At 42.7% G+C, this 17,231-nt stretch overlaps 1 protein-coding gene across 3 annotated transcripts in view; it reads left to right on the forward strand.

The window, feature by feature from the left end:
* The window catches only part of ankrd28 (ankyrin repeat domain 28), a 109,910-nt gene extending 93,788 nt beyond the window's left edge, over positions 1 to 16,122 (forward strand). For 2 of the 3 annotated variants that reach the window (XM_008112741.3, XM_008112742.3), the window contains exons 19-28: positions 921 to 1,008; positions 1,910 to 2,027; positions 8,504 to 8,723; positions 9,515 to 9,602; positions 9,696 to 9,779; positions 10,269 to 10,414; positions 10,880 to 10,962; positions 11,883 to 11,965; positions 13,505 to 13,596; positions 14,184 to 16,122. In XM_008112741.3, coding sequence (XP_008110948.2) covers positions 921 to 1,008; positions 1,910 to 2,027; positions 8,504 to 8,723; positions 9,515 to 9,602; positions 9,696 to 9,779; positions 10,269 to 10,414; positions 10,880 to 10,962; positions 11,883 to 11,965; positions 13,505 to 13,596; positions 14,184 to 14,470 — 1,289 coding nt within the window. In that variant the 3' untranslated portion in view covers positions 14,471 to 16,122. Of the gene's footprint in view, positions 1 to 920; positions 1,013 to 1,909; positions 2,028 to 8,503; positions 8,724 to 9,514; positions 9,603 to 9,695; positions 9,780 to 10,268; positions 10,415 to 10,879; positions 10,963 to 11,882; positions 11,966 to 13,504; positions 13,597 to 14,183 lie in introns of those variants that run through there. The other variant, XM_062957500.1, reaches the window with a different exon arrangement.
* The last annotated feature ends 1,109 nt before the right edge of the window (positions 16,123 to 17,231 follow it).

Below are 17,231 nucleotides of genomic sequence, written 5' to 3' on the forward strand. Positions count from 1 at the left end.
ATGGAGCGCCATTACCTTCCCCCCGGAGCAGTACCTATTGATCTACTCACATTGGCATGTTTTCGAACTGCTAGGTTGGCAGAAGCTGGAGCAACAGCGGGCGCTCACTCCGCTCCCAGGATTTGAACCTGGGACCTTTCGGTCTGCAAGTTCAGCAGCTCAGTGCTTTAACACACTTCACCACCATGGCTCAATTAGGGTTATTTCCTCTGTACATGTATCCCTCTCATGTTTGGATGTTCAGTGGACACTTGTGTTCTACATGGATTCTGCTAGTCTCCTAGAGTGTTCATTATGCTTATCAGAGACATGGTGTGTCAATATCTACACTGTTTTTCTAGGCCGGTGCTGGAAACAATGTTGTTGGCTCTGATTATCTTTCAGGATAGAGATACATTACTCTATGCTGATGATGGCAATGTGACTATCTTAACTTTGTGAATTCTACTTTGAGGTTTATAGAAAAACTGCTGGTTGGTCCCAAATATCTACCACCATTGCTCACTATAGGATATACATCAAGCAACAGAAGAGCGATCCTGTTCTCTATCCTAGCATGATATTACCTTTTGCTAAATTAGCTAGAAAATTGCCCATTTTAAAAAGTTTTTCTTACAGTTGTAATCTGTAAATTTACCCAACCTACCCTTTTGTCCTTTTTTTCACGTCCTGGCTTTTCCTTGGTTACAGCAATGGACTTGAAAATGAAGTAGACTAACTTGAAATGCTAAAAAGGGCATCGTAAAAGTGTGGGTGCAGGGCTTCCTCCTCAAAGATACTCGGGTCTGAAATATTTTACTGGTGCTAGAACAAGGAGCAAATGTTATTTGCATATCATTTAAGATATTAACACCTTTATACTGTTCTTAACCAATGATTGTGATAATTTCAGTCTTTTATTTGTTGGTAATATTTTCCAGCTACGAATGGACATTCAGAATGCTTACGGTTGTTGATAGGAAATACAGAACCACAGAATGCTGTAGATATTCAGGATGGAAATGGACAGTAAGTTCAAAAAGTTTTGTCTTTATTTCATTTTGTCTTTTCAAATGAGCAAAAATTAATGGGATAGAAGGAGGTTGATCTACTGTGCATTTTGAAGAAGTGATTGTGGATCTTGCCAAATAATAAAAATACTTTAGGTGCATGCATTTAGTTTAATTCAAATCCTTCAGCAAACCCACATTCTCCTGTTTTCTTTTTTCTTTTTCTTTCCAGACATATCCATCTGTGAATTAAAGAGTTCCTTCTTTTTAGTGGCAGAACTGAGATTCAGAATAACTTTATAACTGGAAGAAAGGGGGGAAAGTAGTGTTATTCACTCATTTATCTGCACCAGTTACATTTTTCTAAGTCCTCCCAAACAGCAGTACTGGGGATTCTGGGTGAAATGTTGTATTTTTCCCTTCTTCTAGCACTGGTAGAATACCAATGAGAAAAAGTCTAAATTAGGCCTGCATAACCTGTGACCCTCCATGTATTTTGGACTTCAGTTCCCAGGATTCGTTTATTGGACAAGCTGGCTAGGGCTTCTGAGATTTGGAGTCCCAAACATCCGGAGGGCCACAGGTTGTTCAGGCCTGGTCTAGATCAAACTTAAGAGAGCAAACATTTCAGTTAAAAATAATCGAGATCTTACCATGTCATGTAGTCTATAGTATGCTATAATTATATGGTGGATTTATTTTATTGCTTTTTATTCTGCTTTCTTCACTTGAAAGTCACTTCTATCTGTTAAGGATAGGTCAGTCAAACCTTTGGGTGTTTTGACAAGGCCACCTTGCTATTCACAGCAGCCTAACCTGCCGTGTGGATAGGATTGTGCGATTATTGATGTGCTCTGGTTTAATCTCAATCTCTTCTAGGTATGTTATATGCATTCTGATTTAATGTCCATGTCTTCTAGGACTCCTTTGATGTTGTCGGTTCTCAATGGGCACACAGATTGTGTCTATTCACTGCTTAACAAAGGAGCAAATGTAGATGCCAAAGATAAATGGGGACGAACAGCATTACATAGAGGGGTAAGAGAGATAAATATGTGTCTTCCAACTCTACATTTTTCTTCAATAGGTGGCATTGAAGCTCCAAATAATACTACAGAAACAATAGGCTTAATGTTAGTTGAAGTTAGCTTCTGCTGAAATCAGTAGGACAAATCAGCTGTGATTTTTTTTAAAAATTAAGAACAGCTAACAAAGTTCACTATATGTTTGTATTTATTTCGGTGATTTGTATTATGTGTTTTAGAGCTTTCAGTATATTTTTAACAGTATGATACAAAAATCATTGGGTTTTTTAGATGGTATACATACACTGTGTACAGTTGTGGTTCTTTTTCTATCCACCATCATACATCTAAACAAACCCCTACCTCTGTTCCTAGATATTTTTTTTTCTTCGTGTACTCTGTGAATGCACACTAATGGAGAGGCTGCGCCTGCGCAGGTCCCAACGGAAACTCTTCCCAAGCTGAAGTTCAAATTTTGGCGGTAGCCACGCCCCTCCGTCCCCGGAGGGCATATAAGGCAGCCCTCGGCGTCTCCTCCCCAGTTCCTTTTTTTCCGCCGCAAGGTTCACTTCGGATTCTCATGTCTACGACTCGCTTCAAGCGCTGCACTCAGTGTGCCGCTAAAATTCCTGATTCCGACGGCCACGCCAAGTGCCTTTACTGCCTCGGGGAGGCACATGTCGTCGGTACCTGCCGTTTTTGCCTGGCCCTAACGGCCCAGGCTAGAAAAAATAGAGCCGCGAGGCTTAGAGCGGCGCTCTACGAAAAATCGCTTGCCCCTGAACCCGCTCCGTCGACTTCGGGCACGAAGCCGCCGCTTAATCCGGCATCGATGTCGGCTTCAACAGCTAAAGCTCCCTCGGCCTCGTCTAGGGCGTCCAGAGCCTCCAGGTCGTCTAAGACCGCCAAACCACCGTGCACTCTCACCACGGCTACGGTGTCGACACGTTCTGGTCGAGTCGGCCCTTCCTCGACATCGAGCTCGGTGGCCTCCGTGTCCTCGGCTCGTTCCCATCTCGGGGCTCCTCCGTCGTCTTCTGCGATGAAGATCGCCTTTAAAAGAGCTCACGAGGAAGCTCGTCGGTCCCAATCCGACTCAGCAATGGTCCCTCCCACACCAGGTAAATCCCTGAGGGTTCCATCTAAGCAACCACTCGCTAAGAAGAGGGCAACCCAACGCTCTTCCTCTTCCGCTTCCTCCAAGATGGGCGTCCTTTCTTCGGCGACTTCTTCTAGAAGATCCTCTCCGATCGCTCCAGCTCAGCGACCTCGCCAACCTTCTCCTCAACAACTTTCGGATGGCGAATTGCAGGACTCACCCCACCACTCCACTCAGACAGTGGTCAGGGTGCCATCTCCTCGACCTGCTATTTCTCAGCGCTCGTCCCGTCAACAGCTTTTTCCCCCGACCTCGACACCGGAACGGGGTAGACAAACCACTCGCCTGGCTCGAGCGGCCCAGGCCTCGGCCTCCAAAGAAACTCGGCCGCAGATGGCTCCTGCTCTTGAGGTTTTGCCGCCCCCAGAGACTGTGTTGTCATCTCCCCCTCAGTCCCCTCAAGGGGCTGGGGACGATGAGATTGATATAGATCGCCCTGATTCCGCTCTCTCGGCCTCGGTGGTATCCTTGGGCCTTGATCTCTCTCCTCCTCATGACGCCTATGAGGTGGACCCTCCTTCGCCTACCGACAACATTCGGGCCTTCTCCGAACAAATGGTTAGAATGGCGGATGCCCTGGGTCTAGAAATCAAACAGACTTCCAAGGCAGTAACTGACCCGGTCTTCAAACGGGTCCAAGCCCAGGCCCCTCCGGCCACACTCCTGCCGTTTTTGCCTTATCTCCTAGATGTCATCCAGTCTTCGTGGAAGACTCCTTCCTCGATCCCTCCTACCTCGAAGAGAATCGAGTCCTGGTATCGTACGGACGACGATACTTTAGAGTGGCTTAAGCACCATCCCGACCCAAATTCCATGGTTGTTAAAGCCTCTCAGTCCTCCGGTCGTGAATCCACCACCCCTGCAGACAGGGAAGGCAAGAGGTTCGACGCGGTCGGTAGGAAGCTCTACTCCGGAGCCCTTCTGCTTTGTAGGATGGCGAACTATGGGGCCTGTATGGGGGCCTACCAGCAGATCCTTTGGGAAAAAGCTCAACCCTTCTTCTCGAAGTTGTCCGATGAAGACCGGTCGGTTATGTCCACCCTCCAGCAAGAGGCCGATTCATTAGCACATCATCAAATCCAGATGGCTAAGCATACGGGAGACACGGCCGGCAAGATGATTGCCCACGCCATCGCCATTCGTCGCCACGCCTGGCTGAGGTCGTCTGGTTTGTCTTCCTCCTCGAGGCAGGTCATCGAGGACCTCCCCTTCGACGCCATGGGCCTCTTTAACTCTGGCACCGACGACAAGCTCAAAACCAACCATGACTTTAAAGTGCTGGCCACTAAATGCGGTGATCAACCCCAAGCTCACCGCACCAAGTGGTTTCCTCAACGCTTTCGACGCTTCCCGCCTCCTTCTTACCGCCATCAATCCTTCAGGCGTCCCTCGGTATCGAACAACAACAACCGTCAACAGCCCCGTCGGGCTGCCCAACCACAAAGACAGCGCGGCCGGGCCACCCCCACCGCTGGTCAACCTCTCCGGCGTTCCTGACGCCATCTCTTTTTCCAAAGACTCTTTTTACGGTACCGATGCAGCTCTCATTCCTCAGCTCCTCTCCTCTTCTCCGAATCAACCTCCTGGTCTCTTTCTAGATCGCCTGGCTCCCTTCTTTCACCGGTGGAAATCTATTACTTCAGATGCCTGGGTTCTCAAAATTGTCCAAGAAGGCTATGCCTTAGAGTTCGAGGAACTCCCGCCCACGGGTCAGGTCCTTCTCTCCAACCCTTCTCAAGAAATTCTCGCAGAGGTCGACGCCCTTCTCGCCAAAGGGGCTATTCGGCCTTCTCCATCGGTACAGGACCCTCAAGGCTACTTCTCCAGGTACTTTACGGTCCCGAAGAGGGGTGGGGGCCTCCGCCCAATTTTGGACTTACGCATGCTCAATGCCTTCATACGTCCAACCAAGTTCAGGATGGTCTCCATTGCCTCCATCCTCCCGATGCTGCAGCGCGGAGACTACTTCGTATCTATAGACCTTCGAGACGCCTATTTCCACGTGGCGATTCGGGAGAACCACAGGCGCTTCCTCTCTTTCAAAGTTCTCGACCAGACCTACCAGTTCACCGTTTTACCCTTTGGCCTCGTTACGGCCCCAAGGGTCTTTACCAAAGTCGTCGCTGTCGTGGCGGCCCACCTCCGGCTCCAGGGAATCACAGTCTTCCCTTATCTAGACGACTGGCTTCTGGTCGAATCCGACCCTGCCCTCCTCCGACGTCACGTCGACTACACCCTCTCTCTTCTAAAATCTCTCGGTCTCCAGCTAAACCACGAAAAATCTCACCTCACCCCGTCGAACAAAATCCGCTTCATCGGCGCTCTGTTCGACTCAATCGCTCAGACTGTCTCTCTTCCGCTAGACAGGTTTCTGGCCCTTCGACAACAGATCACCTTTTGCGAGACCCACCGGAGGGTTCGGGCTCGGTCCATCCAGGTTCTCCTCGGCCACATGGCCTCCACAGTCCTCACGACCCCGTTGGCCAGGCTCCATCTCCGGACTCTGCAGAGGTGGTTCATAGACGTTTTCAAGCCGTTTCGCCACCCCAATTCGAGGTTCCTCTCGGTCCCGCCCCACGTTCGTCGGTCGCTTCTCTGGTGGAAATCCCTCTCCAACGTCTGCAGGGGTCTCCCGTTCCACCCGGTTCCCCCCTCCACCACCATAACCACAGACTCTTCCAATTTCGGCTGGGGAGCCCACATGAAAGGTCTCACTGTTCGAGGCCTCTGGTCTCCCTCCGAGAAGGCCAATCACATAAACTTTCTCGAACTCCTTGCCATCTTCAAGGCTCTGAAAGCCTTCTCCCGCCTGATCTCCCAAAGATCTGTCCTCATCCAATCAGACAACACAGTAGCAGTCTTCTACATCAACAAACAGGGCGGCACGGGCTCAAGGAAGCTGATGCTTCTCTCCTCCCAGCTGTGGTATTGGTGCATAGCCCGCAACATTCAAATCTCGGCGATTCACCTTCCCGGGACCCAGAACAACTTGGCAGACGCCCTCAGCAGGATGACGACTTCCTCCCACGAGTGGATGCTCGACCCCGAGACTCTTCTTTCTCTTTTTCTCAAATGGGGCTTTCCCACTCTAGACCTTTTCGCCTCTCCTCAGAACGCTCAACTGCCTCGGTACGGGGCGAGACTTCCCCCATCCTCCTCTCCAGGCTGCCTGGGAGACGCCTTCCTTCTGGACTGGTCGGCGGAACCGATCTATCTCTTTCCGCCCTTTCCTCTCATACCGAGGGTCCTACAGAAACTCCGGTCGGTACCGATGTCGGCGATCCTGATAGCTCCAGCCTGGCCCCGTCAATCTTGGTTCCCGGCTCTTCTTCGCCTCTCCAAAGCGACCTTCTTCACTCTGCCCCTTCTACCTCATCTCTTGTCCAGGGAGAACGGCCAGATCCTGCACCCGGATCTCTCCTCTCTACATCTCACTGCTTGGAGGATTCTCGCCTGACTTCCCTCCCGCAGAACCTACAGGAGGTCCTCCGCGCAGCTCACAAGCCGGCTACAACCAAGGCCTACACTTATAAAATTTCTCGCTTTCGTTCCTTTCTTCGCTCTCGAAAAATTACTGTTTTCCCAACCTCGATACCGATTGTGCTGGACTTCCTTATGTCTCTGGCAGATCAAAAACTTTCTCTTGCCTCTATGAAATCTTACCTGGCCGCTCTATCCTGGTGTTTTCAACAACATGGTAGACCATCGCTGTTCTCCGATCACCTTGTCAAAACCTTCTTAAAAGGCTATAATAACATCTGCCCGCCGTCTCAGCCTCCTACTCCGGGTTGGAGCCTCGAGCTCGTCCTTTCCCAGCTCACTGCTTCTCCTTTCGAACCATTGGCTTCGACTGACCTTCGTCTCCTGTCTTGGAAAGTTGCCTTCCTGGTGGCCATAACTTCAGCGCGCAGGCCTTCGGAGCTGACCGCCCTTCGAGTTGATGAACCTTACCTCCGTTTTCATCACGACCGCGCCGTTCTCCGTCCGGACATCACCTTCCTTCCCAAGGTGGTCTCGGCCTTTCACCTTAACCAGGACATTGTCCTTCCTGCCTTCTTTCCAGACCCCTCGTCTCCCCTTGAGCGGAGACTGCACCTCCTTGATGTGCGTAGAGCACTTCTCTTCTACCGGGACCGTACTAAGGACATTCGAAAGACCCCTAAACTTTTCGTGGCCCATGCTCCAGATAAGCTGGGGAATCCTATCTCTTCACAAAGACTGTCCCATTGGATTGCTCAGGCCATTGAACTGGCCTATGAACTGGCCAAACGCCCACCCCCTCCGTCGGTTCGCCCGCGTTCGACGAGAGGCCTCTCCACGTCAACTGCCTTCCTAAGGGGCATTCCCCTGGACTCCATCTGCAGGGCAGCGATCTGGTCCAACCCCCTTACATTTGTGTCCCACTATAGGGTAGACCAAAGAACTCTGAAGGATTCAGCCTTTGCTAGGGCAGTTTTATCTTCATGCTTGTCTTAACTTTATGCATTTATGACTTCTCTGCGGGTGTTTATTCTCATGCAACCCTTTTTTGTTGTTTCTCCTGTCCGTTACATGTTTGCACTGCTCTTTTGACAATTTGTGCCTTATTTACAAATGCCTTTCCCCCCTTTGGGAAATGATGTTCCTACTTGCACATGTGCTCTTAAAGGGTTATATCATGCCTTACCGGGCTGCTCTCGGTGTCTGGCGTGTGTTGATGCAATACTTTTTTGGGTCCTCGGACCATGTTCTGATGTTAATAAACATATGTTTGGACAGTTTTCTCGTTGTCAGGGTTTGCTTAGCCCGCCTCCAAGACCTAAGCTTGCTAGTCTCCATTAGTGTGCATTCACAGAGTACACGAAGAAAAAGGACAGGTTGCTCACCTGTAACCATGTTTCTTCGAGTGTACTCTGTGAATTCACACAAGCCCGCCCTTCCTTCCCCTCTGGCAAACCCTCTTCCTTTCTCGTTGCCTTAGCGGCGTAGGAACTGGGGAGGAGACGCCGAGGGCTGCCTTATATGCCCTCCGGGGACGGAGGGGCGTGGCTACCGCCAAAATTTGAACTTCAGCTTGGGAAGAGTTTCCGTTGGGACCTGCGCAGGCGCAGCCTCTCCATTAGTGTGAATTCACAGAGTACACTCGAAGAAACATGGTTACAGGTGAGCAACCTGTCCTTATACATGCCTGCTTATTTTTTTGAGAACTTTACTTTCTTAAACAAATGAGCCAGACTGATGTAGCATTTGAAGGATTACATACTTAATTGAAGACATTGGCATTTTGATTTCATCATGATATATGCATATCACTCCTGTACATTTTATGCTCCATATGTTGCATTTTCTAGGCAGTTACTGGCCACGAGGAGTGTGTAGAAGCATTGCTTCAGCATAGTGCAAAGTCCATACTACAAGATTGCAGAGGACGGACACCTATACACCTGTCAGCTGCATGTGGCCATATTGGGGTACTAGGAGCACTCTTACAGTCCATAGCATCTGGGGATGCAGTACCTGCTTTGGCAGACAATCACGGGTACACATCATTGCACTGGGCCTGTTACAATGGTGAGTAAAGCGGTAGTTTTTGAGGAATGCCTGTGGGGATGGGGAGTGGGGTGATTTAGAATCTCACCTGATTCACTTAAGCACCTTGCATTTCCAAACTCAGTTGCTTTGCTCAGATTTTTAATTGCTAAGGAATCACATAGGTTATCCAGGATCATCAAACTGGATGGCCCATGTGGTTTCTTCCAACTCTATGATTTTATTTTGCCATTACGAGGCAAAGAGGATCTCTCTGTATGTATTGTTCTTCTTACAAAATATTAACATCTGGATTCTTGGCTGATGCAGTGCCTTGTATGCTGGCTCTACTGTGGTGATTGGAGCTTACAAAAGAAGTTAGAAAGTTTACAGCTGATCACTGTAACATGTGATCACTTAACAGTAACACACGAGGATGGATCTGTAGAAAGTCACTTGTTGCCAAGCAGTTGGTCTGTGATAGTAATCTCTTCCACAGGAAGAGGTAAATAGATACTGGAGTCAAGATACAATTAACAAACATGGAACAATGCACCACATTCAGTATTTAAATTAACATAGGGTCAGTCCCATTAACCTTCTCCCCTTACATCTTCTTAGTTTCAACTCATGACTATTGCAACAGCTGTGACATTATCATGCACTCCATAAATGAGTATGCAAAACAAGTTCTCTGATTATTAGGAAGGTATCACAATATACAGTGGTTTTTCAGTAAGTTACAGAAGATAAGAAGGAAGACTATGGTGGTATTGCCATGTAATCAAAATGTATTTATATTACTTTTAGTCTGACATTCAAAACTTCTTTAGGTCATGACAGTTGTGTAGAACTACTTTTGGAGCAGGAAGCTTTCCAGAAGATGGAAGGAAATTCTTTTAGCCCTTTGCATTGTGCTGTGTAAGTAATATCTGCAAAACTCCTATTAGATTTAATTACATCTTATAATAAAATTTGGCTGTTTTGAACTAATTGCTTTTCAATTTTTGATAGGATAAATGATAATGAGGGTGCTGCAGAAATGCTGATTGATACACTGGGTTCTAGTATTGTCAATTCAACAGATGCGAAATCAAGGTAAGATTAAAAGTAGTATATGAATGATACATATTTTTAATTTTCATTTTGTTGTATTTCCTGTTTTTAATATACAATTGAGGCACTATAATTAGCTGTCAATATGAATTTCAGTAAAGGTATATCAATAATGTCTTGTCCTATATGGTATTTTTTCTGATGTGGAAAAACAGCAACCATAGTAACAAGACTTTAGCTACTGAAACAAGATAGCTAAAGATAGCTGCTGGCTAAAATTATCTGATAGTTTGTCAGTCTAAACTTCCTATCAAATCTGTGTTTAGTAACCAGTAACTGGGGATCTGTTGTTGCATGCCTTATATATTCTCTGAACCTTAATCCAGTAAATTTATGAGCTACAGCAGCAAAAGTGAAGTGACAATGAAGTGAAATGTTCCACGCTGTCACATTTTGTTTCGTATGCTTGTTATGCTCCGTGTTTTTTTGTGTTTTTCCAATCGGTTTCCTCTGTTTTTTCCCTCCTTCTAGAACACCTCTTCACGCAGCCGCCTTTACAGACCATGTAGAGTGCTTACAACTTTTGCTCAGCCATAATGCACAAGTAAATGCTGTAGACTCTTCAGGAAAGACCCCTCTAATGATGGCTGCAGAAAATGGACAGACAAATACAGTTGGTAAAAAGAAAACTGTATATATCCTAATTTCATAACTATTAATCTATAATCTTGTCGCTTTTTAAAAAGTTGCATTAGAATCATAATGGGGATTGTACAGATAGAATCTTAAAGGGTTTCAGAAATTTTCTGTATCAACCAACAAATTAGATTCAAAGCAACAGTAACTATTCACTCTGATTAACATTATTGTATAAAAAGAATCATCATCAAGTAATAGTCAATCTATTTGCTGTTGAAGAAGTTCAGCTGAAGCAGGGACCATTTTTATTTGTCAGTGACTTGAAGGATAGAGTATAAGGTGATGAGGAATTTTTAAAAAAGAGATTGATTGGTTCCTGCCTAGCTTTTGCTGACATGATATTTGTCTCTAGATGATTTGAAAAAAGTGCATATAATGTAACTAAAGTGGCTATTCACAGCTGGATCCCATTTTACATAATGGTAATATTTTATTTCTTTCAGAGGTGTTGGTTAGCAGTGCTAAAGCTGATCTGACCTTGCAAGATAAGTGCAAAAACACTGCACTGCATTTGGCTTGCAGTAAGGTAATTATCATTTCAGGCTTCTGAGATTTATTGCTTCTCAAGCTTTTGTTGTTAATCATTTTTACAGTCATGTAATATTGCTGATTTCGTAGAGGACAGCTCCTGCCCTTCAGCCCTTCCAGACACCCTTCCCCCTGCCTTCCTTCTGCACAAAATGGTCAGCAGCCTGAAAGCACAATTTGGGTCATTCCCCTCACTTATGGTGGAAATGACTGTGATGGTGCCATTGGCCATTCCTTCCCCCAGTTATCCTTCTACAGAAAGCAGCATTTCAGGGCTGCCCTTGGGACACACCTTGTCCATGCTTATTAAAATGCAGGAGTGGCATTATAACACTTAAACCTCAAAGTTTAGAGGAGTGGAGAACTCTTTACTATTTATTTTAAAACCACATTCTGAGACAACTGATTTTTAACTGTAGTGATTTAAAGTCCAGCAGTACGGAAATTCTGCTCCAGAACCATTTATTTAAAAAATTGTCCTGCAGGAATGTAGATGAAAGCAAAGAGAAGCGTGACCATTCTGAAACAGAACAGACAGCAATTGGTATACATTGCATGCTAGAGAAAGGCAGGGTATTAATTGATATAAATAAGAAACTTATTCACTGAAGTAAGAGAGAAAGTGAAACTCCGCAGGGCCCTATGTGTTTCTTTTATTTATGCATATCTATAATATCCAGATTCTGGGAGCCACTCTGTCCAAAGAATAAAAAACTACCCAGTACTTGTCATTGATTCTCAATGCTAATTAAAACCTCACCTGCAGTTTACAAGTATTGATTGTCTAAATTCTAAACATTATTTAAATGAATTTATTTATGGATATATCAAAACTTGCTGCATTTTGAAATAGTAGTAGATTTGTTGAAATGGAAGTTCAAAGTAATTACATCCAATTTTATTTTGTTTTCTCCTTAGGGTCATGAAACTAGTGCCTTGTTAATACTGGAGAAGATAACAGATCGTAATCTCATCAATGCCACCAATGCAGCATTGCAGACGTAAGTTGAGAGTTTTCATATAGCTCTGGTGTAGTGTTACAGTTACCATTCTGGTGCCTGTGGGCACTAGGTTGTCCCTTTGTCCTGCTGTCCATGGTTTTAACTTGAATATGTTTTAATGTTTTTTAACTGTGAATTTTTAATACTGTTTATATTTAATTCTGTTTTAATGTTTGCATATTTGTATATTTTAAATTGTATGAAAATGCATTTATGATAAGCCGCTTTGAGTCTCCTTCGGGAGAGATAAACCGGGGTATTAATAATAATAATAATAATAATAATTATTATTATTATTATTATTATTTAAAATCTTATAGATGGGGCGCTGAAAAGCCAATTGGCATTTTATTTACTCAAAATGTCATTGGCCCTAAATAAATGAAATAAATAGCCCCTTACAAATACTGCTGCTTGGTATGCATGTATCTTTGTGAGACAGCTGGGATTTTGAAATGATCATGTAGTGGCATGTGTGACAGGACAGTGTTGATTGATTAGCGGGACATTAAAGAGTTGTGAAGAAGATTGCAGTAGTGATGCTGTTATCATGAGAAAGAAAAGAAAGCAGGGATTACTGTTCATGTGTGTATTTTCTCAATAAAGGAAGAAGTTTTTATATATTTTCTGTGAGATTGTATATGCTCTCTGGGGAAAAACTATTCAGAATGAACTTTCTACTATAGAGAATTCAAGGGTATGTTTTTATTTACTGATGCTTAGGACTCTTTCCCTCTTTAACTTGTGTATACAACTGTAGGCTACATGGGCCGAGATTCAAAGTACTCCTTTGTCTCACCCAATATAGATGCATAATTTTCCCCTTCTCATTAATTCTGCATATTCATAACAATAAATGTTATGTCTTTTTTTTTAAGTACATACAAAGTAATCAGACTACATAGGGTCCTGTAAAGCGGGATATTGGTCAACAGCATTTGGAGAACATATTTCCTTCTCTGAAATTTTAAAATACATAACTAGACATATTTGTCTCCTCATAATGACATAAAAACAACATTACCACTAGTAGCATACATTATTATTAGGCTTGTGCAATTCGACTGGAGGGTGATCCATTTTTGGTATCTGAATTTTGTTGAGTACTCAGATCTGTTTTCGGGAGCCTTCCAAAAATCGGCTAATAGAAAAATCTGTTTTCAGCTAGGCAGCCAAAAAATCCGGGAAGATCCAGCCAATTGGTGGAAGTGGGGAACTTACAAGGCTCCCCTTTCTGTTCCTGGGATCCTTTCCTTTCTTCCTTTCAAGGGGGCCTGGGTTTGAGCGATGGGGTTAAGGAAGCATGCCCCGTACTCCCGAATAGAAGGGAAGAAGCCACGTCCAGCAGCCACATGGATGAAGAAAACATGGTGGCTGAGCCCTTGCCGTTACGGCCATCCGGAGAAGCCAAACAAGCTGAAGCAGCTGAAGGAAAACGACTAAAACGGATCCGTGCAGAAGTCTAATTATTATGCAATGATCTTCGTATCATTTACAAAAGTGTCATTTGTAAGGTTTGTGCATTGTATTTCTCCCCAGGCCTTTGCATGTTGCAGCTCGAAATGGATTGACAGTTGTAGTTCAAGAACTTCTAGGGAAAGGAGCAAGCGTCCTTGCTGTAGATGAGAATGGTAAGTAAATGGACACAAGTTGGATTTTTTCCAGTAGTATCATAAAAACAGTCTGTTTCAATCAGTTCATTTATGGAGTATTCTGCTTCCAAGATTCACCAGTCAGATAGTCTAAGAAGCTTACTATTCAGAGGTGCACGTTTTCTAAACATGAAAGCTAGCTTTTAAGGTAACAGTAGCTCATCTCTCCTCCATGTGTTTGTCTAAAGTTATTTTAAAAACCATTAATGCCATGGCCACTTGAGCAAATTCCATTAAGCTGATAATTATGGATTCTATGAAGAAGCTGCTGCTGATAATTTCCTGTGGATTCCAACTGTCTGAGAAGGATATTTCTCAGGTGTTATTTAACCCTGCTTAGACCCTGCTTGTTTAACAGTAAGGGATCCCATATTGCTCAGGTCTGTGACTACATCACAGCTAAAACACAAACATCTTAAGATGTAGGAACAGTCACAAGCCTAAGAAATATGGAAGTTGGGTTTTAGCATCATCTAACCCTATTGTATGTTGCTACTAATAGCTGACAAAATATATGAAGATTTGGCTCCTGTCTTTCAACAACATTGATTTTATTTTGACTCTAGGTTATACACCAGCTTTGGCATGTGCTCCCAATAAGGATGTGGCTGATTGCCTAGCTCTCATTTTGGCCACAATGATGCCTGTTTCATCAAGCAGTACATTACCTTCCCTTACATTCAATGCCATTAATCATTACACCAACACCTCAAAAACAGTCACCTTTGACTCCTTGCCAATTATCAGGAGTGAACATAGCTCTTACTGCAGTTTCAACAACATAGGGAGAGAAGATGGCTATCCATATACAGAAGAAGATGAACTCAATGACTCAGATTCTGAAACCTATTGAGAAGCTTTATTAGAAGCCTGAAAAGTGAATTTGGTGGCTGAATTTCAAGATCGTGTTGTTGGAGAGAGCAGCCTTGTTGAATATATAAAGGACATCGTGAAGAGAGATTTCAAAAACGGTGGGATGCACATAAGGTGGTTGCGTGACTCCTCAAAGACCTTTCAGGAAAAAAAGGTTATGCAAAGAAAAAGCTTGGAATCCATGGTGCAAAAAATTACATAGAATGTCATTTAATTGCAGTGTGGTGGGTGCCATGAATATTCCCAACAAGACTGCACCATTGTCTGTATAAACAAACATGCAGTTAGACAACAAAGAGGATGATAGATTTAAATTTTAAAAAACTAAGACCATTTTGAAGGCAATAATTGAGTTTGGTACAGAAGGCATTGTTTGTGCAGCAAATTGCCAAAGGACCAAATAACTTACTTTTTTTAAATTAAAGAATACTTTTTTGAGAAAACTTGAATAGTTTAATAAGTTATAGTCTTAACGAACCCTAAAATTACTTCTGGCTATTAATCCTGGATTTGGTTTTACATGTTGATTTGTTTTTAAATATCTAACAGCCTTCCAACACTAGTAAATGAAACACGTACCATGAAAACATGTTTTCAATTCTTTTTTTCTCTTACATATAATGAAAAAGAACATGTCTCAATCTTAAGTACTAAAGCTGTTAACTAGCTTAACCAGGAGTAGTCAGGGTGAAACGTGTATAGTATAACAAAGGAAGGGAAAGAGAGCGATGCAGTCGTTTATTGCACAGCATTCTTTCATTTACAAAGAAAAATTTTAAAAAAGAAGATCCTGCTGTTTTAAAGATATATTTTTATTCAAAATATGGGATTGGTAGTTATTTGGCAAGTGAAACTGCATCAAAACAGATTTGCAATATCCTGATACCCTGCTAGGCTGCCTTAGGGAAACTTAATTTTTCTACAACCTACTCGATCCTCTACATCTTATAGTGGAATGGAATTTGTGCCTCTATGGTGTATATATAATTTTTTTAAAAAAACTTCTTGAATATTAAGGCACAGGATGTGGCTGGGATGTGTATGTGATTTAAATTGATTTCCCTGTTATCAAACGGGTGCAGTATCAGACAGATCTTTAGAAACAGACAATGTTCTTCAATTTACAGTTTATCAAAATATACATGCCCCTTTGTTATACTTAAAACTTGCCCTGAGTTTGTCTTATTTATAATAGGGTACTGTAAAAAAAAAAAAAGGAAGAAAGATTTTTTCCTGAAATCTAAGATAAAAATTGTTGGAAAATTCACTTTATTTGGTTCTGCTTTAATTGGAAAGTAACAGTTCAATTACTTGCTTACATACATGCAAGAACATCTTGCATGTTGAGATAAAAACACAAACTGACCCCAACCTTCTTTTATCCTTTTTGTATTGTGAAACTGGAAACCTTAATGCCATTGTAAATTATCAGCTTGTTTTCTGAACATAGTATGGAAACACAGGACAGTATTTTGATCTATTTGATAATTTTGTGGGTTTTTGAAGAATTAATGAGCATGTACATAGAAATAGCGACTGCTTGAATACTGTATTTACCTGCACTCTTTCAGTACATCAAGATTCCTGTGTATATTTTACAGAGTATAATAAAGCCCAAATGTGAGAGTTGTATTTAATGAATAATCTGTGTATCAAGTGTGGAATAATTGTTAATTCTTTAAAGGGCTGCTCTTATGAATACCTCAGATTTATAAATCCTATTCTACAAAATCTCTTAAAGTCCTCTTGATTTTAAAGCACAAATAATTAATTCAGCTACTTAAAGAAATACTTTAAGTGCTGCATGATTGTGAATAATTGTAACTTGAAACATGTAACTGATGTTGGACAGATGAAATGCTTGAGAACATTAACACAGATGTTTCAGACAATTAAAATAGCACCATATTATTCATTAATATTCTTCGCATTTGTCAAATAATAGATTATGTTCAGCAAAGAGCCTTCCTAAGAATAACTTATTTCTTCCATCCTGAAAGGTCTCTTAAGTGGTTACTGTGCCCACAGTCGATACCCCTATGCTATCTTTGCATTTTATCACTAAAAAAAATTAAGGTTTTCAAAGATCAAACAACAACCAACACAGGGATGACACTATATAACACAATAACAACTACTTTCAAAGTAAGTATCACACAATTAAACAAGAAATAACACTCAAACCAGGAACAGAAAAAAAATCTAATTTTGTTACATAGTGTACTTTGCAGCAGTATCAGCACAAGATTTCTGTAAAAATGAATGAACAATAGATTGCAATTCCACTGAAAATGACTAGTATGAAAATATCTTTAAGCACCTCTTTATTGTATTTCCTGGGAGAACTATTACTGTTATGTCTCTAGTCTATAGGTGGAAATCTGGGCGGAAAGGAATTCACAAAGCAAGCATTTGTTCATATAGAGATGCATGGTGGTTTGAGACATCCCATTTTCCCAAAATGCCTCCTTTCCCCAGACTTCTTACAACTCCTTCTGATTTTGTTATAATTCTGTCTGAAGCCTGAGAATTTTTTTCACTCAAAAAATGACAGTCTTTGAGTGTAAGAAAGAGGAATTTCCTCTTAGTGGCTGGCGATCACACAAAAATTTGCCAAACGGATCTGAGTTGTACATCCACATAAATTAAGAAAGTGTTAAAAAAGGATAAAATGAAAAAATGACTAAAAGTTGTGTTATAACATTTCTGATAGCTGGTCCTATAGATCATGCCGTAATTGC

Source organism: Anolis carolinensis, chromosome 6, assembly GCF_035594765.1.
Source record: "Anolis carolinensis isolate JA03-04 chromosome 6, rAnoCar3.1.pri, whole genome shotgun sequence".
Taxonomy (NCBI): domain Eukaryota; kingdom Metazoa; phylum Chordata; class Lepidosauria; order Squamata; family Dactyloidae; genus Anolis; species Anolis carolinensis.